Below are 24,536 nucleotides of genomic sequence, written 5' to 3' on the forward strand. Positions count from 1 at the left end.
AATTTATCTTTCAATAATTAATAAGTGCAATTTCTTGTATTAAGCAATTACAGATTTTATTGAAATTGAAAATGAAAATAAATCTAATATCAAATGGTTGCCTGTGCAGTCAAAGCTGTGACAATATTAAGAGATAATTTGTTTCTTGAACATGAATGGTTGTAATTTTAAATCTTTTGGGATTTGTGTTCTTGTGCTTATTATATTATGTTTTATGCTTCCAGAGGTTGTAGGATGGGGTGTGGTCAGACTAAAGTACTTTGCTACGTACAATTTCCTTCCAATACACTGGATACAGGACACCCTAATAATATTATGATGTTTGCAAAGATTCAATAGAGGACAAATCTTTTATGGACAATCACTGTGCATTATTGGTGTGGAGGTAACGACCATATGTTATCTCTGTAACTCATATGTTCCCATTTTTAAACTCTTGTTTGCATTATCCATGTGTTAGATTGAATCCAGCTATGGTGGCCTGTATTGAAATGCGTTCTCATCCACCTAGTGGGCTGATGTCAGCTGTGATGTCAACAATCGCGCAAACATTTGCTGCGCTGATGCAAATGTTTGTGACCCTTTTATCGTACTCTTTGTAGACACAACCATGTCAAACGTAAAATGCATTCAGCTCAAAAACTATCACATAATTGATTCGTCCAACTAAAGGTCAACATCAGGGCTAAAAAAAAAGAAAAAAAAGAAAAGAATCCAAACTTTTTTCTTCCAGCTGCTTCACGACTTATTATTACGTAATTGATCTTATATTTATTGTATTTATTTTTGTGTGTGTTTGAGATGAGAGTAACATGAGTTCATGTAGTCAATCTCACATCCCTCCTCATTGGGTGATTCATGCGAAGTACAGGTGTAGAATTTGTATTTACTGTGCAGGAGCTCCAAGCTGGCTTTTCCACTGACGTCACCTGTGTGAGACTTGCACATTAAAAATTTCTGAATTTCTTGAGATAAAACATCCTAAGCTTGTAAACCTGTATCTTCTGTGACATATTTGGTGCACTTGTGCCTTTGTTCTACTGAAGTGCTTCCGTTTTGTTTCAATATTTTTTCTCTTCTCCTATTCTGAAACTCGCCCGTACAACCCACTTGTGCCATACACATGAAAGTGGAAAATCCTGGACTGCACTGTTTTGTTTGTTTATTTTTCTGTACACAAGAGATACAATGACAGTGAAGTATCTTTCAGTGACAGTGTGAGTGACTGTAAAGTTTTGGATTATTTTGACACAGTTGTAAACCACCTAGCTTCATAAATTTTGAGGTACTGATTTTCTTTGGTTTTCAGCTTTTTTTCTGTGTTTTAAATAGAAGAAAACTTGAGAGACCATATGCATAGTTTATTTTTCATTATACAATCTTCAAGTTGGTCATATGTGTAATGCATTGGTAATATTTATAAAATATCATAATTGCTGTGTGTCTTGAAAGTCATTGACAAAGGCCTGTGGGTGTCAGTATGTGCTGTGTTTCATATATCAGTGAGCAAAAATCTCATGAAGGTGTTACATGTAGATAAGATATTCACAGCATTTTGTTAGAAGGGCAGTGACGCCAGGCACTCAACTGCTTGCTGATCAACGCATCAACTGGCATACTAAAAAAAGGTAGTTACTTCAGCAGATGAATGTTATAGCAAAAGGAGATTTCTGCTTTTTAACTCACCTGAGCCAAAGGCTCAAGCGAGCTATTGCGATCGCCCTTCATCCGGCGTGCGTCGTCCGTCGTGCGTAAACTTTTACATTTTTATCTTCTTCTTGAAAACCCCAAGACCGATTTTCATCAAACTTGGCAGGTAGCATCCCTAGGGGGTTAGGAACTAAATTTGTTAAAATGGGCACCATGCCCCACCCAGGGGGTCCCCAGGGGGGCCCAAACCCCCCAAAATTAAGGAATCTGTAAAAATCTTCTTCTCTAGAACCAGAAGTGATAGAGCTAAGTTAATACTATGAGTTAGTACATTGATGACTGTAGTTTCAAGTTTGTTCATGGCAGAATCAGGGGTGCCCCCCTTGGGACCCAGGGGAGCCAGGGGAGGGGGGTGGGGAGGGGTCCAAACCCCCCAAAATGAAGGAATCTTTAAAAATCTTCTCTAGAATCAGAAGTTATAGAGCTAAGATAATACTATGAGTGAGTACATTAATGACTGTAGTTTCAAGCTTGTTCATAGCAAATCCAGGGGTGCCCCTCTTGGGGGCAGGGGGGGGGGGGGGGGTTGGGAAGGTCCAAATGGGGGCCTGAATTGTACATTTTCATCTTCTTCCTGAAAACCTCATGATGGATTTTCGTCAAACTTGGCAGGTAGCATCCCTAGGGGGTCAGGATCTCAATTTATCAAAATGGGCACCATGCCCCACCCAGACGGCCCCAGGGGGCCCCCCCAAATTAAGGAATCTTTAAAAATTTCGGCCTTTATTGTACATTTTCATCTTCTACTTGAGAAGCCTGGTCAAATTTTAGTAGAGCTGTGAATAATTTAGATTAGTGACTGCGTGAAAGGTGAAATTGCGATACTCGGGTGAGCGCTAGACCCGCGGGTCTCTTGCTTTTTTAATCGAAGAGGAGGCAAATCTGAATGACAAGGGGTAAATTGGCTTGAGATGAGTGATGGACTATTCTTGCTCAGATTTTAGAGCTATGCTGCCGCATAATTTGACATTTATGTGGTGTCTATGTGCAACAAGCCATAAAACTTCCCATCTACAAGATTATCACCTTGGTTGTGAAAGATCGATGGAATTTCATTAATTACCGTCAAAAGTATTTTGGACCCTTTGTTTATTCATTTTTTTTATTTTTATTTAATTTAATCTAATTTTTATTTTATTTTATTTCTTTTTTTGGGGGGGGGGGGATGGGCTTAGTTTGAATTGATTAAATTAGTTTGGAATTGATTTGAATATTTTTTTTTGAGTTCAGGGCTTCTCATATATGTTACATTTCCGAAAAAGTTTCATTGCCGTTACCCACTGGAATTGAAACGCCATGTGTACATTTGTAGCAAGTATTATGCCCAAATTCATGTAGGACATTTTGTGATATGTGAGCACAAATTAGGAATGTGCAACCAGCCGTCATAACTTTACTTTGGTGTTATCATTCTCCATTGTTGCATTCTCTTCTGTGCTTGGTTTTAGCCGTGTAATGTCCACAAATACTATGATGCTGTTTCAATATGAATCTAAACAAAGAACAGGAAAATTAATGTCTGTGCAGAGTAATCGTCTCTTTCTTGTCTCCTTGCTAAATGCTGAATTGAAACTGAAATATTCATGCGAGACTGAAACAGATATTAAAGTTCTGGTGCAGTTTTAGTAAATGTATATTTGCTGAGAGAGATACCATCAAGATTCTGTTTTTAATTATCAAGGAGTCAATATCTCCCTTTATTCCGCCTGGTGTAATACACTGTGTAGCATAACGTTGCTGGGACAACAAGACCTTGTATCTACAAAATGTTAAATGTTCAGGAGAGCAAGAGAACATGGCAGCCAGCCAAAACATTATTTATCAAATGGGATAACCTTTCCTCTGACATGCAATGGTGGCTTCATGTGGGGATAAGACAGTTAAGGATTGGACAGGACATCTCTTAACTGATTATCTAACCATTAATCCAAGAAAGTCATTTTCACCAAAATTTGAGATACAAGGTCTTGTCACCGCATCAACGGTAAGTATTGAAAACATAAGTGCAGGGGCCCATTGCATAAAAGTTACTATTGTGGTGACTTTTCCATCCAATGATAACTTCCATCGAATTCCTGATTTACCACAACAGTAACTTTTATGCAACAGGCCCCAGAACTTCCATGAGAAGACACTCAAGGAGGTACTTACAATAGAATGAGTCTTAGAGAATGCCGAGATAATTTCAGTGAATAGTCAGATGGAGGTTTGATCTTGAAAATATGGCTGTCTTGTCATATTAAACTTTAACACATATCCTGTCTTTCATGTGACCTATAGAACAACAACAACAACAACAACAAAATGGTTGAACTCTGTTGATTGCTTCCTCAAACAGCTCTCTGGATTCAAAGGGAGTGGTCATATCTGAGTTGATATGGTGTTACATATACCACTTAATAGTCAAAGCTTGGACAATATAAAACTATTATCAACATGCAGGTGCATTGTGCATATAATGTAAGCTGTAAAATGCTTGTGTGCAGGTAAAAGCTTCACTTGTATGAAGTTGATGAAAGATAGCCATCATTGTACATCTACCGGCATCATTTGTATGTTTTTCGGGGAAGAAGGTATGTTTACATGTTGCTCTACTACCTAACGTGCATTTACCACAAGTTAAGTGATTCTAATCCTATCTGAAAGATAATTGGTGCAGAGTACATTCCTGTCATTGTGCTTTCCTGCACAGCAAGGCAGTACTAATTAGTTGTTTGCTGCCCTCTGTAAGCATGTCATGTACAATCTGTGACAGACATCTTTATTAATCAGGAGCTGTTTACGACTTCACACGATTTCCATTTACATGAACTTTGTTTTGCATCAAGAACATGCGTGGAAGTTAAACACTGACTGACAAATGTTATCATTCTTCCCATATTTTTATGCCTCCGCGTGAAGGGTGTCAGAGGCTTTATTTTATTCTCAAACTTTGATCCTCTGCTTGCTTCATTTTGAAATGTCTTGGCGCTCTTTCATGAACAATATTATTTGACCACAAATTACAATCATGGTTAATTGCAGATACGGTAGCAGCAGCGAGGCATGTCTGTTTCACAGGGAACAATAATTGCAATCACCATGTTGAAGACAGAAATACATTTTAGTCAAAGCTGGTCGGTTGTCATTTGCCTAGCCACTTCCTTGAAAACAGCAGTTGTCTTATAATGCAGTTGTTCTAAACTGCTCCGCGAATAATCAGACCTATGTCAGCTGTGATATCGACAATTATTTGTGTGGAAACAATCTTGGCAAACCTTTGGGTGAGATTGGACCCAGAAATTTCACAATCATTGGGAGACCCATGTATGGAATTTGTAATGTCTTCAGTACCGTGTTTACTCATCCTTGTTTGTGTATAAAGAGATGTTAGAACACTGGTGCACTCGTTTCAAACTGTTTCCGTCTTCATCGTATGAGATGAATCTGAATTTTTGTGATGCATCGTTGTGTGGCTTTGAAATATCAGTTGAAAATGGCTGAAAGATGAAACTTCTTGCTTCTTTCTCTTTCAAGTACTCTGTGGTGCAAAATGCCTTGATTTTGATGAGTTAGTGCAGTTTTTGCATCGTGAATTAAGCGTTGCTTCAAGAACAAAGTATGTAAAGATTTATGGTGGGTTAAGAATTTTTGAAGGAGTCGTTATGGTTTGTTATGGATAGATGTTGTGAAAGTTTAAAGCAAAGTGAGAGTAAATGATATTGTGTAAAGATGACATAAAATCATGACAATTATTTATTCTAATCAACAAACTATCATTGTTTCCTATAAATTAAGAATTTGATAATCAAGAATATTAAAAGACGAGGCAATGACAAAGATTTAAGTACTAGAATATTTGTAAATGAGATATTTTGTAAGATTGTACAAATGATGGAGTCGTGATGAATCATTAAAAAAATGCTTTACAGAGTGTGATATTACATATGGAATGTGCTGTGTGGTATGCATGTATGATTACTAATAAAATTGATGAAACTGTGCATTGCAAATACTATGGTTTCTTTCTGTCCTGTATCTAGTGCATAACAATGAATATATATGTATATACATATATAAAATAAATGAATATATATATATCATGAAGAGTTTGTTTGCAAAAACCGATAAGTCCATATTTGTCAAATGGAGATATTTGCAATTAAAGGTGAAGAAAAATAAAGAGAATAATAAGAAAATTTTTGCTTCTTTTGACCATAACTTCAAAAATATACCTTTATATGTAGTGACCAATGTATCATTTAAAAGGTATTATTTTGTACTTTATGACAGAGATCGTACTTCAAAATCTTCAAAAATGGACTTATCGGTTTTTGCAAACAAACTCTTCATATATATATATATATATATATATATATATATATATATATATACTAGTACATAGTGTACTCCCATTATTACGAACACGGTTATAAGAAAATTCCAGTTACAAGGAAGTAAAATATTCAGGCCACAACATTATCCACTCTATTATAGTTTTATTGTTTGTTTGGATATTAATGAAATTTTGATATAACGAAGAAAATTACTGGTCCCGAGGAGTCCACTGTACGCGTTTGATCACAAACGAGTTAGGCACCATTTAAGATCTATAAAGTCTTACAAATGATGAGACTAAAATGAAACGTTTGATACCTCACATTTTACATGCCAGAGAGCAATTTGAATTTCATATCAAAATGTCCCATATTTTCTTAGTTCCTTTGTTGTTTAAGCAGCTTTGATCACAAAAACCTGAAATTGACAAGAATGGAGTTAAGTCGTTTTGCGACCAAACTCTAATGACGTCAAGAAATTGTTCTTCATCAGACTCCTTTAAAAGCAGTCTAAAAACTCACTTGTTTAAAGCCTCAATTTGACTACTTATTACATGTACTTGATATTTGTATGTCCTTTATCTCCTTCACTTTCTCTTCCTTCCGCGCCTAGAGCACTCTGCAGAGTGGATTTGGCGCTATATAAATCATATCATATCATATCATGCTTATTTCTCTTTTATACAAGTGGAGAAATAAAACTCTGACTATATCTATGTATGTGTGTGTGTGTGTGTGTTTGTTTGTGTGTGTGCTTGTTTGTGTCTTTGTGAAGGTACGGTTTCTGCTGCGTAACTGACGCCATTCTAGGAATATCGACAGACACACCAGAATTAGGAAGAAAACTCCCCGCTTTATATCAAGGACGAACTTTAGAAATGCAGTGTATAAAACTTAATCTCTTTAAATGCATAGCAACGCCGTTTTTGTAATTAACGCTTGCATACAAGTACACCCGTACTTGCAAAATTCGGGGGATTTTTAAATTATGTCTCATATATTCCTCTTAGAATTGTGTGGTCTTAAATATTTCCTGTAAGTGTGTTTTGATTATCTTGCAAAAAAAAAAAAAAAAAAATTAAACCTGAACCCCCATCTCAACCAAATCCATATAATCCCTTTAAATTTAGTTACAAGTCTGCACAATACAAAAAAAAAAAAAAAGAGGAATTAACAAACTGAGCCAATCTGAGACTAACAGAAACTTTAATATCGTAAGTTTTGTCAGCAATTTACGAATTAACTTCAGATTGAACTGGATGGTTTTGAAAATTCAGCATCATTTGTAAACAAACACCAATTCCAAGCGAAAAAACAAAAACAAAACAGCGTTCAAAGGCAAGACATTTTGTCCATTTTTTTAAAAGTCTACCTTATGAAGTTCTAACAATGAATGGTAAAAATGACACCTGAAAATGCAGGGAAAAATTCACAAAAAGTGCTTTCTTTGACTGTTGCAAGTTACGACATTACTACAACAGCTATTGCAGGACTTGGAGACTGCCGTGTTCTGATGAATGACTATTATTCTTTTCTTTTTTTTTTGTCGAAATTTATAGTGTTAATATAGACATTGCCAATAATCCCTCGATAGATTCAGTAATGACGGTCTGACGGTCTACATCTCATGAAGACCTTCGGATTTGACGTGCACGTTGAATGGCATTGTGACAAATGTAAGAGGAATGATGTCTAAAGTTTGCAAAAGTATGAAAGAAAAAAGCTGTGCTTTCTCGCGAAAATGAAGTCAATACGCAGAAACAATTAAAGGTAAAATACAGTTCCTATATGACTACATAAACTGTCAATATCTACTCTAAAAATAAAACCTATGCATCAGAAAATGTGTTGAATCAACAATGATCAATGCATTATTCTGGCAAATTGCGTCAGCCAGAAGAAGAATGTCTTGATAGACCGATTTAATACATTGCAAGCAAATTCTAAAAGGTGGAAGATGAATTTTGAGCCCTTCTAAGAGCTATGTTTTGAGACGATGAAATATGTGTTTGTTTGAGTTTAGGACATTTTCAATTCAGATTATTGTTCGAGGGGGAAAAACACTTAATTCAAGGTTTATTTGCGTGTTAAGCTTTATACGATAGCCTTCTTCAGACAGGAGAAAGAATGATCTTCTATCGTGAAATTGCCACTTTCTCCCGCTTTCTGCTTTGCATAGAATTAGGAAAAGAAGACGTTATGAATGATAACATCTTTAAACCATTCAAGAAGGACATGACAGGCTTGCACTGTCAGGCAAGCCTTCCTCACAGTCTGTGTTGGTCGTCTTACGACTCACTAACTGCACCGTACAGCCATCCAAATCTTGGTTCGAGGCACCGTCTGCACTGTCGTGTTCGCCGCCGAACTGGAAGTCGTAAGCCGCCTCGACCTCCTCGTCATCACCTACATCATCACCGTCATCATCGTCGTCGTCGTCGTCGTCGTCAATTAAGTCGAGACTGAAATCGGGATGGTACAAATTGTCTTCTTCCTCTGCCTCACCGTCCACACTGGTGTTCCTGACAGCAGCTACCGGCTCGTCGTCGTCACTGGATGAGTTGCAACTGGCAGCTACATCGCCATTTTGATCGACATGTATGCTGACACGCTGACTACTTTTATCGTTAGTTTGACTCCTGCTGCCTTCATCTACGGCTTCCACAGTTGCTTCGCTGCCCGCTACGCTGGTGATGCTTCCATCCCGGCTTTCCTTGCCTACAGATAGGTCAAAAGAGAAGCCGCTGCTATGGCAACTATCGTCATCATCCTCGCCCAGGGCCACCAGGGCGTGGATCAGGCTGTACGAACGATTAGGCGAGTCTGGAAGCTGCCAGTGGATGTGGCGGATCTTCCGGCTGGTCGGCAAGCAGGGACTCCCCTCGATATCCGCAGCTCGGTCTCTCTTCATACCGCCGTTGGAATTGGCGGACGATGGTACGGAGACGGGTGGAGGAACCTCACGCTGGTCTAGTGTGCGAAGGGGAAGAGTAGATAGGTATAAGAGTTCAAAGCACTTAACTAGCGTCCTTGTGATGGGAGAAAAAGAAACAACAATCAAGAGCCACTACACATTGGAGACCATAGAGTACGTCACATAGATTAATAAATATCACACAGACAACAAAGTAATAAAAGTATGTGATTAAACTTTGAGTTTAAAAGGTTTTGAAAGCAATATTAACACTCTCGGGCTAACTACTTGAAGAGATCATTGCACTCCTGTGCTACATAGATGTGATAATACAGTTAACCACGGGATAACTGGATTGACTCTATCGCGGTTGACAACCACAGATGTTCAACAAACTGGTGTCTCAAGTGGTGTGGTACACTTGCAAGCCTAATCAGTCTAATGAAAAGCATAAACGCGACACAAAGTGTTATACGAGTTTGCGAGGGTGCAAGGTGACCGCTTATGGGATAGGGCCTACTGTGTCGGTTAGTTAGTATACGTAAAGATAAAACGCTTTGAATAGGTCTGTGTAGTAAACCTAGCTAATATGATCAAGGGGAAAATTTGACGGAGAAGGGAAGAATACTTAAAGAATTACAAAGAGAGATGAACAAAACAAACAGACAAACAGACAAAAAACAAACAAACACCAAACACCAAAACACAACACAACAACAACAACGACGATGACGACGACGACAACAACAACAACAAAGGAGCCGCGGCCTTAAGATAGTATACCATGAGAGCGTCGAAATGGGGTAAAAATTTTGTAAACAGAGCCACTGATATACGAATGTCAGTTTATTTGTAAGGAAAATAGCTCTCCTTTACGACAACAAAACACCGAGCTATCTTCCTTTATTGAACACCAGGAATTGATACAAAGAAGGGGTGATGCAATGCAATTTTTCTCAGAAAGTGTTTTAATAGAAAGAAAGAAAGAAAGAAAGAAAGAAAGAGACAAAGTATTACTTCGTGTCGAATGAGTCAATAGTAATAATCTCGATGCTCTCAATGTTCAAAGAACAAACGGTTCACGAAATTAATAAAGCACTCTTATCAAAGGCATGTCACTATGAACATTTACTCTCTCAGCAACGCACATAGCGTATATAAGAAGTTTGCTAACGACATATCTTTCACAGTAGGTTGAAGTGGAACAAAAGCAAAGTTTGAATAAAATCAGACGTGATTTCTATTGCCGTTATCGTAGAAATCAAATTTCAAATTAAACAAAAACATATTTTGGCTACAACATCAAAAGGCGCGATTAACCTGCAAAAAAGGCCCAGTTTCCTCGTCCCTCAGCAGCCTTTCCGTTGCCCGGCTCTCCGATGGGAAGAGAGTCTACGGACGCTTCGCGCTGGGCTGGCACGGGGGACGGAGCACATCTCATCCGGAGCAGCTGCCACGCCTGAAAATCGGCCACAATCGAACCACGGCATGACCTCCGCCAGTAGACGTACGCCAGGACGACGGCGAGGATGATGAGGACGACCAGCACGAGAGTGATGAGAACCAGCACCCAGCTGCTCAGGTGTACACTCATGGTTGAGTTCGAGGTCGGCGCGCCTACTGGATTGTTTTGTTATACATTGCATAAGTAATATATCAAAATACTTATAAAAAAGTTTTATCACAAAACGAGAGAGGAAGAAAGTAGAGATATGACTACATATCCTTATTAGTCGATTTTTAACACACAAATTATTATTTTTTTCATATTTTATAGAGAAATACAAATATCATAATTTGTTCCTTCATGATGTCTACTTTGATGTTTTGAGGTATTTGATGTCTATTCATTTGATGTTAAACTGTCAAAATTTGGTCGGCGCGACGTTGTTATCAATGAAGCATTGCTTTGGATTTCTTTGGATTGAATCAAATGGCATAACTTATGAAAACGTTGTTTTTGTCTCCTGTCTAGTAAGTGATGATATTTGGAACGACAAATAAACGCATGTCAGACTAAAGTGATATGGACGGATCTACCTTACGTAACAACTGCTCAACGTATCCGTTCTTGTTTTTATTGTGGAATAAACACACCATCCTTATTTCGGCGTGATCAAGAAAATTGTTCTGTATGCAACTGTAATTAGAATTTGATGTGTTTCTTTCTTTCTTTCTTTAATTTTTGTTTGGTGAACTAAGTGATATGGCCAACAGATTTCAGGTGTCTTTATGCATTATAAATTCAGGATTAGCATAATCCTTTGCTATTGCCTGGTTGAATGAGCTACAGTCACGCGTGCACCCTGTGGATTATATTTCTGTCATTATACCAGTCCTGTCATCACTGGAAGGGGCCACGGATAGTTTAATGGCCACCAGAACATAATATGTCTTGAAATGATGGCAAACTTGTGGCATACGCAGTTACTATTCCTAGAACATAGTATTATGAAGCGTTTGATTGCCCCCCAAAAAGTTTACCCTATTTTGTAACAATTCGAGATATTTGCGATTCAAACTACTAAAAAAGAGAGTAGTAGTAAGCAAGCGATAAATGTGATGGAACAAGTGATCACGTACCACTTGAAAGGTTTTTATCTTGCTCTACCTAATGAGTGATTTACTTTAGAATGGTCAAAACCTATTTTGCGATCAAACTCTATATTATTATGTGAAGAGAAGTAGACTTACTGGGTAAGTGATCTGATACGTCATTCAGAGCTAGGACGAACCCCGTCCTCTCTACCGCCTCAAACCCAGACACGAACACCACCGTCATCAAGTCGCCAGAAGTCTGAAAGGATGGCGGGATTGTGGAGCCGCTTGCCCGCACGATGGGTGAGGCATCCCCTCGCGCATTCGTAGGTGGCCCGTCGTAGACCTTCACGTAGTCGGCCGGGCCTCGCAGATCGATGCTACGGAAAGTGGCATTAATCGTGCTGCCCTGCGCGACGAGAATAATCCAGGAGCAGCGCTGATTTGGCGGGTAGAAGCGCGGGTAGTTCGGCGACTTTATGGTGAACGAGTCATGACGTCCTAGGTATAAAGTGCCCCCGCAAGAAGGCAAGGATGGCGTAGAAAGAATACTTGGACGGACAGATGAAGACGTTGGTGATGATGATGATGAAGAGGAAGAGGAAGAAGTAGACATGGTAATGGTACCACTACTAGTGGTAGAAGCAGTAGAAGACGAGGAGGAGGATGAATGAGTGGTGAGAGGTGGTGTAGGCAATGAACTTGAAGAAGTTGAAATCTCCCCCGAAGGTTCGAGCAAAGACGCAGAGGATTGTGATGTTGCATGCATCTCTGTAGTGCCGCGATGAGAAGTGAGTGATTGATGGGTTGATGAGAAAGATGAGGATGACAATGAAGATGACGATGATGATGATGATGATGAGAACGACGTAGAGGATGACCCCGTAGATGAAGACGGTGTAGATGGGTGCGTGACGGGTAATGATGATGACGTCTGGATAACAGGCTTTCCTGTTTGAAATGGAAGTAAAGCACGGGATGTCATTGATGTCGATGAAGCTGAAATCTTTGATGATGATGATGATGATGATGATGATAGTGATGATGATGTTGGTGATGATGATGGTGATGATAATGATGGCAATGATGATGGTGACGTTGATGATGGTGATGATGATGTTGCTGATGATGATGTTGATGATGGTGATGATGATGGTGATGATGATGGTGAGGATGATGGTGAGGATGATGATGATGATGATGGTGATGATGATGATGATGATGTTGATGATGATGATGTTGATGATGGTGATGATGATGATGATGATGATTGTGATGATGATGTTGATGATGATGATGATGGTGATGATGATAATGATTGGGCTGAAGCTGACTCTGATGGAGCGATGGAGTGCATTGAATGTGACGGCGATTTTATGACTGTTTCTGAGTGTAGGGAAGATGACAATAAGGACGACGATGATAATGACTGAGATGGATCTGAAAAAGTCTGCGATGAGAGTAAGCTTGGTGTACGAACTGAGGACTGTGTGGCCTGAGTAATTGTTTCTAGGAGTGAAAAGGAAAAAGGCAACTCTGTTGTATTTTGTGAAGGCAACTCTGTTGTATTTTGTGGAGGCAACTCTGTTGTATTTTGTGGAGGCTCATCTGCAGGAAAGACAAGAAAATATCACTTAACACTTAAAACAAATTGCGTAGTAGTAACAATTCAACTTATAAAGGGAATATTCTTATTTTGACATTTAAGTAATAGCACTGGATATCATCACTTATAATTCTCCAAAGCTGAATAGAACACTAATTTGCTGATTTGCAAACAATTCATAAAACAAAACTGGGAAGTCCCTGATGTGATACTTCGTGCACATTAGCGAATTATTTTTACTGTTATGTAGCTACAGTGTACATGGAAATAATTACTGTGTTGTAATCACGCTATGTACCGGTGAAAAAGTGCTGTCGCCACTTAATCATAAAAAGTCGACTACACAGTATAGCCACATAGCAGGCCAACTCTAATATTAAACCATGTAAGCCTGTAAAAACCCACTTCCAAGAGGGCTGGGGGAATATCATACTATTAAGACAATGAACGTGATGAAATGATGATTCTCACGACAATCGTCAAGATGATAAACATAACCAAAATAACAACAACTTGATCACAAATTGATTCCGTTACATATCCAGCAACCTGCAGAACCTGGCATAGAAAGCTGGTTTGGATTGTCTCGTGGCACTGCAAAAAAATTAATACAGCGTTATTAGGAGCCCATAAAAAGCTAAGGGAAATTTTTGTTGATCCCCGAGGAATAACAGAAGTAAAAGATAGGCAACAGTGATGATACTGATGAATAATGATAATAATAATAATAATGATGATGATGATAATAATAATAATAATAATAATAATAATAATCATAATAATGATAATAATAATAATTATTATTATTATTATTATAATATTGATGATGATGATGATGATAATAATAATGATAAAATATCAGTAATAATAATGGTAATATAACTCTGATGTAAACATATGACAAAGTTGAACAAAAAAAAGTCGTCGAAAGACGTTGCCCATTCATAATTGGCCCGTTAAGCAAATCCCGACTCTCTGTTACCATCTCCGCACGTAGCCCCGTACGTGCCCTCGCGACAGGCGCAGCGGAACCCGAGGCGAGAAGTAGGATCTTCACTGCACGTGCCTCCATTATCACAGGGCGACGAGTGGCAGAAGAGCTCTGTCAGCAGGGGGGCAGAGATAAGTGGATACAAAGTGCGCACAAAAGTGATCAGCAGCTACTTGGAAAATTATCATTCTCAACTTGGGCGGTACACCATCGTAATGCTGACGTGTTGTTTCCACGATCGTGTCACGAAAATATGTACAAGCCTATGCCATGGGCTCATTTTGATTCTTTTTTTTTCTCCTCTATTTGAGAGTATTGCGAGGATGGTTGTCTGTACTGTATTTTTTTGCCAGGATTGGAAACACTTATGAAGGTCCTAATATCGTCAATGTACCCGTTGTATTAAAATGCAGAATATATTAATGTAGAGTAGAGTAATTCACAAGATTTACAAGCTATGTTTCTCTTGTGAATTCCCCTTTTCCATATAGAGCTACAAAATAAAATTGTATTGCTTATTTATTTATCTAAAAACAAAGTTGATGTTATCATAATTGTATCCATGTTTTGTTGAAACTTATGTGATTCAAAGTTCCTTCAAATATTATGTACTCATGCACGCGTTATGTATATTGCTTTGTATTACTTTAAAAATCACTTGAATTGAATTTAATATAAAGGGGTCATCCCACAAGCTAGACACCAAGAGTCATACGGCTCACGAGCTAGACATTTCAAAAAAAAAATCACTTTTCTGGCATAATGAAAGAGCACTTGACTAACCGCTTTCAAAAAGCAGGGAGAATAATTATTACCCTCAACATATGTCACTATCAAGTTGATGGAATGTGTAATTTTCATGACAAATGACTTTTTGTGGAATTCCCTTTATATTTTCTTTACACGGTTGTCCGTACGTAAACGTCATAACCTCTAGTAGTCTCCTCATCCAGCGGTTCCAACACCAAAAATTTAAAAAATCATAACTTTTGCATCGATTGTCCAATTTCCCTCAAACTTTCACTGATGTGTTCTACTGATGTTGCTGCTTTCACTCAATCCACATTTCTCTTTGGGTTTTGGTTTTCTTTTTAGTCAATTCCTTGTCTCCGGACGTACCTTCCTGACACATGTCCCCACTCCACCCCTCTGGACAGGTACACTGGAATCCCTCCGCCGTCAGTGCACAGGTTCCTCCATTTTGGCACGGATCACTGTGGCACTCGCTCTCTGTACAACACAGAACAAAAATGAGGCGCTCATAAAAAAAAAAAAAAGAAAAAAAAAAGTTGTTTGATATGGGACAGCATCCGAGTTCCCTAAATCTCCGGGAAAGGGGTACTTTTCGCGGAATTGTAGAAAAGAAAAAAAAAAGTTGTGTATTTTACATATTCTCATTGACCTTTGACACCCTTCCGTCCGCAGCCATATCATTGTTAACAGAAAAAAAAAACCAAATAAACCAAAAAACCAAAACAACAACAACGAAAAAAAGATAGAAAAAACATAAACAGACAGACACAAAGTTCCTCGACCCCTAACCTGTTACCCTTAGACTTCGTTCTATTGCACAGAAAGCGGGGCAATAATTGATTTTTGTCTGCTGAACATTTTTTTTTCTTCACATTTTGACGTTATTCCTTCAGGGTAAAATTCTGTGCTGTCTCTTTAAGTAGGCCTATGTTGATTCTGTCAATAAGAAACGACGATCACTGAACAGCGGACCTTTACTCCAAAGGCGAGACCAAATTTTGTTTCTTGATTGAGTGCAGAATAGGTGTTATCATTTTTATAATTTCATTTCTATATTCTCGTATAGACATTGCCATCTTCACATCGTGGTATATCTATATATACATATACATATACATATACATATACATATACATATACATATATATATATATGTATATGTAATATGTATATATATATATATATATATATATATATATATATATATAAACTTTATTTTTATAAACTTTATATAATAAACTTTATTTTTCATTTTTTTTTGTTTTTTTTTATTTGTTTATTTATTTTTTATTTTTTATTAACAAATGCCGTTTCTTACTGTTCTGACACGTGATGCCGATGAATCTTGCGTCACAGGTGCACCGGAAGTCAGCAAGACCCAGGGGTGCGCAAGTGCCTTCATTGTTACCATGTTCACACGGGTTATTCTTACATGCAGTTTCTGAAAAAATTATAACAGGGTTGATATTGATAAATGATTAATAATAAACAAACAAACACACACACACACAACCAAAGATTCATCTGCCAATCTATTAGGTGTGTATCTACAGGTATCCCTTTATGATAAATTTATTGAAAAACATAAAAATGATACGCCTAGAGTCTGAACTTCAGTTGCAGTTGACATAATTTTATGTGTTTACTGTATCTCCTATACGTAACTAAGATACAGGAGTAAATGCACCAAATCCTATGTTTCTGGTATTGAGCCATCCTGAAATCGATATCCCTGTAAAGTGTTTTTTCCCCACCTTTCACATTTTATTTGTTTTCTCAGTATGCATAAGGTATAGGTCAATAAAATGCTTACAAAAGTAACCGGAAACCTGTGAGTTGGAATGCTATTCACCGCGTGAGCATGTCATCAACCAATAGGGATTTAAGGCATTTATAGTTGATTATCCTTTACATGTTATCTTGGTGAGTGGTCTCACAAATCCTGAATAAATTTGATACTGTACGTCACAAGCGGAGAGCGGACACTGACGACACCCTCAACGTACCTAATTCGCAGTTTTTCCCTGCGTATTCCGGTGGACACTGGCAGTTGTAGTCGGTGTCGTTAAAATCGCATATGGCGCCATTCTGACAATTGCCAAGTTCGCATAGGTTAGTAGCCTCTGTGATGACAACAAATATTTCCGGTTCATTAAACAAGGTTAGACTATACATTCTATCCGCATATTCGCCTCCCCTCTAAATTCTGCCACTCATCGCAGAACAGAACGCAATCTAAACAAACAGCTCCCCTCTTAAGTTTTTGAATCGAGACAATTCAACTCAATTGATTTATTACATGCACTTACTGAATTACTTGATGTAATTGGGCCCTACAGCTCGTTGAAATTCATAATCAATTATCTCTCTCAGTGACACACACTCACACTCTCTCACTCTCGATGTGTTAATCGTATCAGCTCTCCTCAGGTTGAAACCAAGGAATAACTGAGGCGCACACACCCTGCTGGAAAGAACACCATGTCCCACGTGGTGAAACACATTGTGAAACACAATGTGAACACATTGTGAATACAGGATGAAATCATCTTCACACTGTTACATTCGAGCTTTTTAACATAATGAACACATTATAAATCATCAATTCACAGTGTGAAACAGAACATTTCTATGTGAACACTCCGTGTGAAAAAAAAAACAACAAAACATATCACAGTGTGAAATCATCCGTCACATTGTTGAATTCGAGCGTTTTCACCTACATGTAGACGATTAAGTGAACACAATATTGTGTGCACACTGTAGGACACTGTGGTCTTTCCAGCAGGGATATACATATAGGCCAGGGGCGGATCCAGGAATTCCGAAAAGGGGAGGCACCTTTACAAAATTTCTTTTTATTTCTTTTGTTTCAACAGAAAATAAAGAGCGGGTGCGCGCCCGGTGTCCCCCCCCCCCCATGGATCCGCCACTGTAGGCCTACCTTGTTTGTTTTCCCTTGATCTTTATAGATTTTATTTACATCATAATATGAAATAACCCATTCTGGGTATAACATAAAAAATGCAATACAAATACAATTAAAATAAAAAACAAATTCATTCCAATGAATATATTGAAACTAATTTCTCTTTTCAACGTCGATAATGACAGTTGCAATCAATCCAACTAGTCAATACTAAGTAATGAGATAATATTGACATATGCAATCATGATCCCCTTGAATACATACAATGTAAGTTGGTTCATATAAATTATATTCCATTTAATCATATCAATATCAATATAAAAATGCAGTGTACAATTCAAGAATGAAATCGTTCATATGAGCCCATTCAGCCCTACCCCTCCAAACCAAAACGAATCTTCATCTTAATCTTCATCCTAAATGATTAATCATACCAAATGATTCTTAAAATTTGTATCTATCTTCCACAGGACTGGTTGACTTCAAAGTTTATTCCAGTCCCACCATCCCACTGACTCCGATTCGCCCAAAACCCAAACCACATAACACACACACACACACACACACACAACACACACACACACACACACACACACACGCGCGCAGACACACATAATGTAATTTTATCAGAAGTAGGAATTTCGCTCGCACACAATAATTGATAAACACATACACACACAAGCATAAAGTCATGTATTCACACAGGCGTAAAATATTGTGTACCAGTGTATATTAAAATTGAATACGAGCATTGTGACATATTACGCATTCAAGACCATCAGCGAAGGGATGGCCAGATTCTGCCTACAGAGGTCTCACTATCCGAAAGTCTCAAGCACGAAGCAGTTAGATGCTGTCTCTCCCTGCTTATAGGGTTCACACGGGTAAATATTTCCCCATAAAGACATGTGTTTAAATTCAAAATAAAAAAAAAAATCTGTAAAATATTAGTGAAAATGAGGTGTTTCATCTTCACTAGCCTTAAAAAGTGAGATATACCCTTTTATCCATCAAATTTCCAAGGGGGGTTCTTGGGCTCAAACTCTGTCCGACTGCCAGACTACGAGTTCTTTTCACTCAAAAAATCACCCATTTTCTGTACATGCACCCAATCAAATATAGTCCCTTCAAATTCCATGAGAAAAGCTTTCATCTTTCCAACCAAAATGCAGTTTGTAGAACAATTCATACTCAATATCTGCAGCTATTCTTTTTTTTTTTTTTTTGCAAAACTGCATTTCTGATTTTTAATTAATTTTTTTTTTGCTTCATTTAATTTGGTATCTTTGGTACGATTTTGTGAAGCGGTCAGGGACATTCCATTATATTTACAGGTGTGAGCCCTATACTCACTTTCGCATTGGAGCCCTTGGTACCCTGGAGGACAATTACATTCCCACCCTTGTTGGTTGCCAACTTCCAGGAATTGACACTCGCCGCGTTGACACGGATTGCTATCGCAGACTCCCACATCTGTAGTGGATGATAGAAAATGACAGATTTTTTTGACATTCCTTTCTGCTGGTTAAAATACATTTTACTACTAGCTGCTGCTGCCTACTGCATGTACAACTAGTATTAGTGTATTACTATCAAAACTGGACTGCAGTAGTCTGGCTTCCAGACCCTTGCATGTACTATTAATTTGCTGTACAGATCATTGACGCCCTCAACGTCGAAAACTGGAGGTGGAATTTCGGCAAAGGAGCGCGCACAGAACTTACTCTACATCAGTTCTATGGGCGCGCGGCGACTTAATCGTCGTGGGCGGCTCGTCGCCGCAGAGGGCGCATTTTCTTGGAAGGAACCAGTGCCGTATATTAAAGAGAGTCTGGCCAACTGCTAATTTGGACGCACGCCATGTCGTTACCGCGCGTATTACGCGTTACAAGGTTAGCGTTTACGCTCAGACGTAACAAAATAACCAAGCCAAATAAGTGGTAGTTAACAATGGGCACTGCGTATGAGCGCACTTCAGTAACGACATGGCGCCTGTAGATCACGGGACCAGCTTTTGACCAATCACAGGCTTCAAAACACGTAAGCCAAAAACCGAGTTGGCCAGACTCTCTTTTACTAATATATACGGCACTGGAAGGAACCAGTGCCGTAGAGTCTGGCCAACTACTAAATTGAACGCCATGTCGTTGCCCAGCGTATTACACGTTACAGGGTTAGCGTGTACGCCCACACGTAATAATGAAAACCTGCCAAAAAAGGGGTAGTGAACAATGAGCATCGCGTATGAGCGCACTTGGTAACGACATGGCTCCTCGAAGATCATGGGACCCGTTTTGACCAATCACAGGCTTCAAAACTCATGAGCCGAAAAGCGAGTTGGCCAGACTCTCTTTATATTCGGCACTGGAAGGAACAATATTATAGGCCAAAGGGTCTGGAAACCAGGCTAGGATTGCAGCAATTTGGAACCCCTCCTGTACAACAGGGAGGTGAATATTCCTCCATGTGTACAAGAAAGGCGGCCACATCCACACAATCGAAAAGTCCCGCAATATTAATCAGAGTGCCTTAAACAATAGGGAGCTTTAGATTTTAGACGCGCGGACGTTCAGAGGGGGAAAAAAAAACATGTTCTGAGCGTGCGCAGAAGCGTGCGTCAACTTGACCCGCGCTTCTGCGCACGCTCAGAACATGTTTTTTTTCCCCTTTGAACGTCCGCGCGTCTAAAATCTAAACTCCCTAAAGATTCAGCGCGTGCGTACATTTTCTACGTGTGATTTAGAAGGTGACAAGTAAAGTGAAAAATTAATGATCTCACTCAAACTTTTAGCATGTCCAAACAAACTATGATCTTTCTCTGTCTCCTTCTTTTGTTCTTCTGTTTGTTCTGAAGTGAGGGGTAATTATAAGGAAAGCTTAATATTCATACAATTTTCACAGTGTCTGCCACCGAGTGTAGGAGGGCACATGCACAGATAACTAGTTCCATCCACACTGCATGTTCCGTCGTTCTCACATACTTCCTCCTGTAGACAAGGGTTTTCTGGAAGGGAGGGACAGAAGGAATGAAGTAGTAGTAGTAGTAGTAGTAGTAGTAGTAGTAGTAGTAGTAGTAGAAGAAGAAGAAACAAGATGAGGAAAGAAACGAGATGAGGAAAGAAACGAGATGAGGGAAGAAAAGAAGACAAAAATGATTATATTGCGTTTAATGATTATTTTCATATTAATATACCATCAAAAGCTAAAGACACATACACAAAGACACACACACACACATGTATACATATACATCATCTGCACTTCATATCAATAAGTAAGCCTATTATGCTCCATGCCACAGTGCGTCTCGTAGTGGAGAAATATGAGATGGAAATTGTTGAATATAAAAATAAGCTTTCATATTCCACTTTCTAGTATAATCAAAGTGTGAGTACATTTTTTTTTTTTTTTTTTGACAGAAGACCTTCTCTGACAACAACATAAACAGTGGTGGGTCATATTACCAACGACTAATGAATTGAAATCATGTCAAGCTAAGGATTTCCTAACAGATTCACAAAAGCTACAATGTATAAGTTGAAATAATATTACATGATTATATCTCATACCAGCAGAGCGAAGGGGTTATAAAGTGAAACATTGTTGGAAACACCATGGAATATATATTTTATGAATTACATTGATGTGCAGGTAATACACGCTTCCTACCTATATAGATTCAAGGGGGCATCCCACGAGACCGACACCCACGAGTCATACGGTCCACGAGACCGACATCAGTAATAGGTCCATGAGTCATACAGCCCATGAGTTATACGGCTCAGGAGTCATACAGCCCATGAGTTCGACACTACGCACAAAAGGCTCATGAGACCGACACTCAGCAAACATAGCCCACGAGACCGACACTAAGCAATAAAGGCTAATGAGACCGACACTAAGCAAAGAAAGCCCACGAGACCGACAGTAGGCAAAGAAGGCCCACGAGATCGACAGGATAAACAGCGCCATCTACATGTCAATCACCTGTACAGGGTGTTCCATGAACGGAAAAATAACATACTGGCGGGTGTAATTTCGTAACGCTATAGATTGAAAGATGGTGACCATCTACATATGAACGTCATCAAATATATATTTCTACATACTTCTGGGGAGGGGGGGGGGGGGTAAGTGTGTCAGGGAGCGACATTGTTATCAAGTAGAAAAATTGAATTGTATTCTTCATGCCCCCCCCCAAAAAAAAAAAAAAAAAAAAATTAGAAGAATTAGTATTCTTCATCCTCCCCCCAAAAAGAGACAAAAACACAAATGAATTTAACAGAGGACAACAACGATGTATGAATTAATTTTAGAGCATTAATAATGCCATAGTGTTATTTCTAATAGGCTTTCCCAGTTTTTAGCTAGAAAATGGACAAGATATAAATCTTACCTCTTCTCTTTCCCGATTCACTAGTTACTTATTCTATTTTAGATATTCTACCCTCCTGCTTTGACGTTTTGCAGTAAGATCTATGTGTAATTTTCTCTGTAACTATGATGTAATTCTACTGACTAAAACGTTTTATGTCGCAGGGATTCACCTCAATTTTGTGGCTTGTGTTATTCTCCTCCGAACAGTACATTTTATCGTGAAATACAATAGCTGTTTTCATGGATGCGTCTGCTTTTTTCCGAATCCCTAACGCTACCTTAATAGACGATTACGTTATTGTTTATTTTTAATTGATACTAAATCAACACCCTCGCATGTTTATTGTAGAAAGATCTGTTACACACTTTTACTGTACTTTGTTCATTTCTTTTTTCACAAACACACACCCATGCAAACACAATTAAAGATCCTGATCATTGGGGGGGGGGGGGGGGGGGGGCAACTGATGGGGTAACACCCTGCCGGAGATGGCAACTCTTCTTTTCCATCTCTCATATCTTCCTATGCTATTATCAGGACACCCTATATAATTTATTGGTCTATAGGTGGCGCTGTTCATCCTGTCGGTCTCGTGGGCCTTCTTTGCTTAGTGTCGGTCTCGCGAACCTCTTTTGCGTAATGTCGGTCTCGTGAGCCTTGTATGCGTAGCGTCGGTCTCGTGGACTTTTTAAGTGTAGTGTCGGTCTCGTGGGCTTTGTTTGCTTACTGTCGGTCTCATGAGCCTTTTGTGCGTAGTGTCGGACTCGTGAGCCATATAACTCCTGGGCTTATTTTACTTGATGTCGAACTCGTGGGCTTTATTTACCCAGTGTCGAATTCGTGGGCTGTATAACTGGTGGGCTGTATGACTTGTGAGCTGTATAACTTGTGGGCTGTATGACTCGTGGGTGTCGGTCTCGTGACGTGCACCCGGAAAAGTCGGGCTTACCTGCAGAGCAATTTTTACCGACAAAGTCTTCGGGACAATCACAAGTATATCCCCGGTCTGAATCTAGGGAACAGAGTCCGCCATTCTCGCACGGGTAGATCGAGCATTCGTTGACTAAAGATAACAACAATAGTTGTTAAAACAATTACAATACTGATAGATAAAACAAGTGATGATAATGATAATAATAGTGATTGTATATTTGCTATCATTTTATTAAAGTGTCTTCTTTATCCGTATGTTTTCTTTATACATTTGTTTATATAGATTGACATAATAGTGACAGTTCTAGTTCATGCTTGACCGAAGCTCATGACGCAACAAATACAAATCTTAACATTCCTGCACCACATTCCGATTATATCCAGAATGACAATCTATCAACTTCTCTCGTGACAGAGCCATATAACCTTATTGAATCAAGTTAATACATTGACATGTAGTGTTCTCTCACTGATAAAAAATGCAAATATTTCCCTAACTTTTCTCCGCCGTGTCCTTTAAAATTGAACCGAGGAAGCAAAAAGGGGATAACCTAAGGAATCCAACTCACATCTCTGACAATAATCCCCAATGTACTGCGGCAAACACGAGCAGATGAAGTTCGCCGTCCCATTGATGACGTCATCTTTGAGGGTGTGGCACGTTCCTCCGGGCGAACAGGGCTCGTAGAAGCAGGGGTCCACTGCATGTACGGGAGACAATCAACAGAAGGAGAAGAGAGAATGCTGTTTACTCTTCAACATCTTGGTGGCGTTCAAACCCAACGGAAAAAAAGTGAATAAATTCCTAGTACGCTACCTTCCACAAAGACTTATACTTTTCTGGGGATATTGATATCATTATCTGTTGTCTGAAAGTTTCCATGAAGATCGATGTGCAGGAAAGATGAGGAAGACAGGTCTGTGGTAACACAATGTGGATTTCGTATTTGAAAGGACTGTTGTATGGACAAAGTTATAGATCCGAGAATGAGGAGAAGGAAGAGGGAAGTAACAAAGGGAGTATGTTTTTGCCAAGGATTTCAGTAATATCATCCCATTTATGTTTCGATAATTTTCCGAATTAAAAAAAAAAAGTAATATATGCTACGCTTCAGTCTGTCAGTCCGTATATAATGTTTATAAAACAATGCCATCACTGGAGAGGCTGTAAATGCAACACTCCTTTAAATGATATGACCAAAGAATACAAAAAGAAAATACACAATTATATATTTTTTATTTCAGTCATTCCCTCACCGCTACTTGCCCTTTTTTGAATGTGACAGTACCAGGACACATTTCTTTATGAATAATCCATCAAGTGACGAAACGTCAGAGACAACCAATCAAAGAGCTCAGAGGAAATCACGTGATATCACAAATATATGCATTGGTTGAGCGCAGTACCTACCAATGGTACAATTCTCTCCATAGTATTTCTGTGTACACGTGCACTCGTAGCCCGTAG

General features: G+C 38.8%; 1 protein-coding gene across 1 annotated transcript; it reads right to left on the reverse strand.

Moving 5' to 3' along the window:
• Window positions 1-8,250: 8,250 nt before the first annotated feature.
• LOC140233945 (uncharacterized) lies at window positions 8,251-12,094 on the reverse strand. Its single transcript, XM_072314032.1, has 3 exons — window positions 11,635-12,094; window positions 10,261-10,560; window positions 8,251-8,996 (listed from the first exon to the last, which is right to left on the reverse strand). The coding sequence occupies exons 1-3, from the start codon at window positions 12,092-12,094 to the stop codon at window positions 8,251-8,253; spliced, it is 1,506 nt and encodes a 501-aa protein (XP_072170133.1).
• Between the last annotated feature and the right edge of the window lie 12,442 nt (window positions 12,095-24,536).

Source organism: Diadema setosum, chromosome 10 (assembly GCF_964275005.1).
Source record: "Diadema setosum chromosome 10, eeDiaSeto1, whole genome shotgun sequence".
Classification (NCBI taxonomy): domain Eukaryota; kingdom Metazoa; phylum Echinodermata; class Echinoidea; order Diadematoida; family Diadematidae; genus Diadema; species Diadema setosum.

Bases quoted from the DNA above. Each gene is read 5' to 3' on its own strand.
- LOC140233945 (XM_072314032.1), bottom strand. From the start codon at position 12,094: ATGTCTACTTCTTCCTCTTCCTCTTCATCATCATCATCACCAACGTCT. The intron at 10,561-11,634 runs GTAAGTCTACTT...AAAACAATCCAG, and splicing joins CGTATCAGATCACTTACCCA to TAGGCGCGCCGACCTCGAAC. The intron at 8,997-10,260 runs GTTAATCGCGCC...TTCGCACACTAG, and splicing joins AAACTGGGCCTTTTTTGCAG to ACCAGCGTGAGGTTCCTCCA.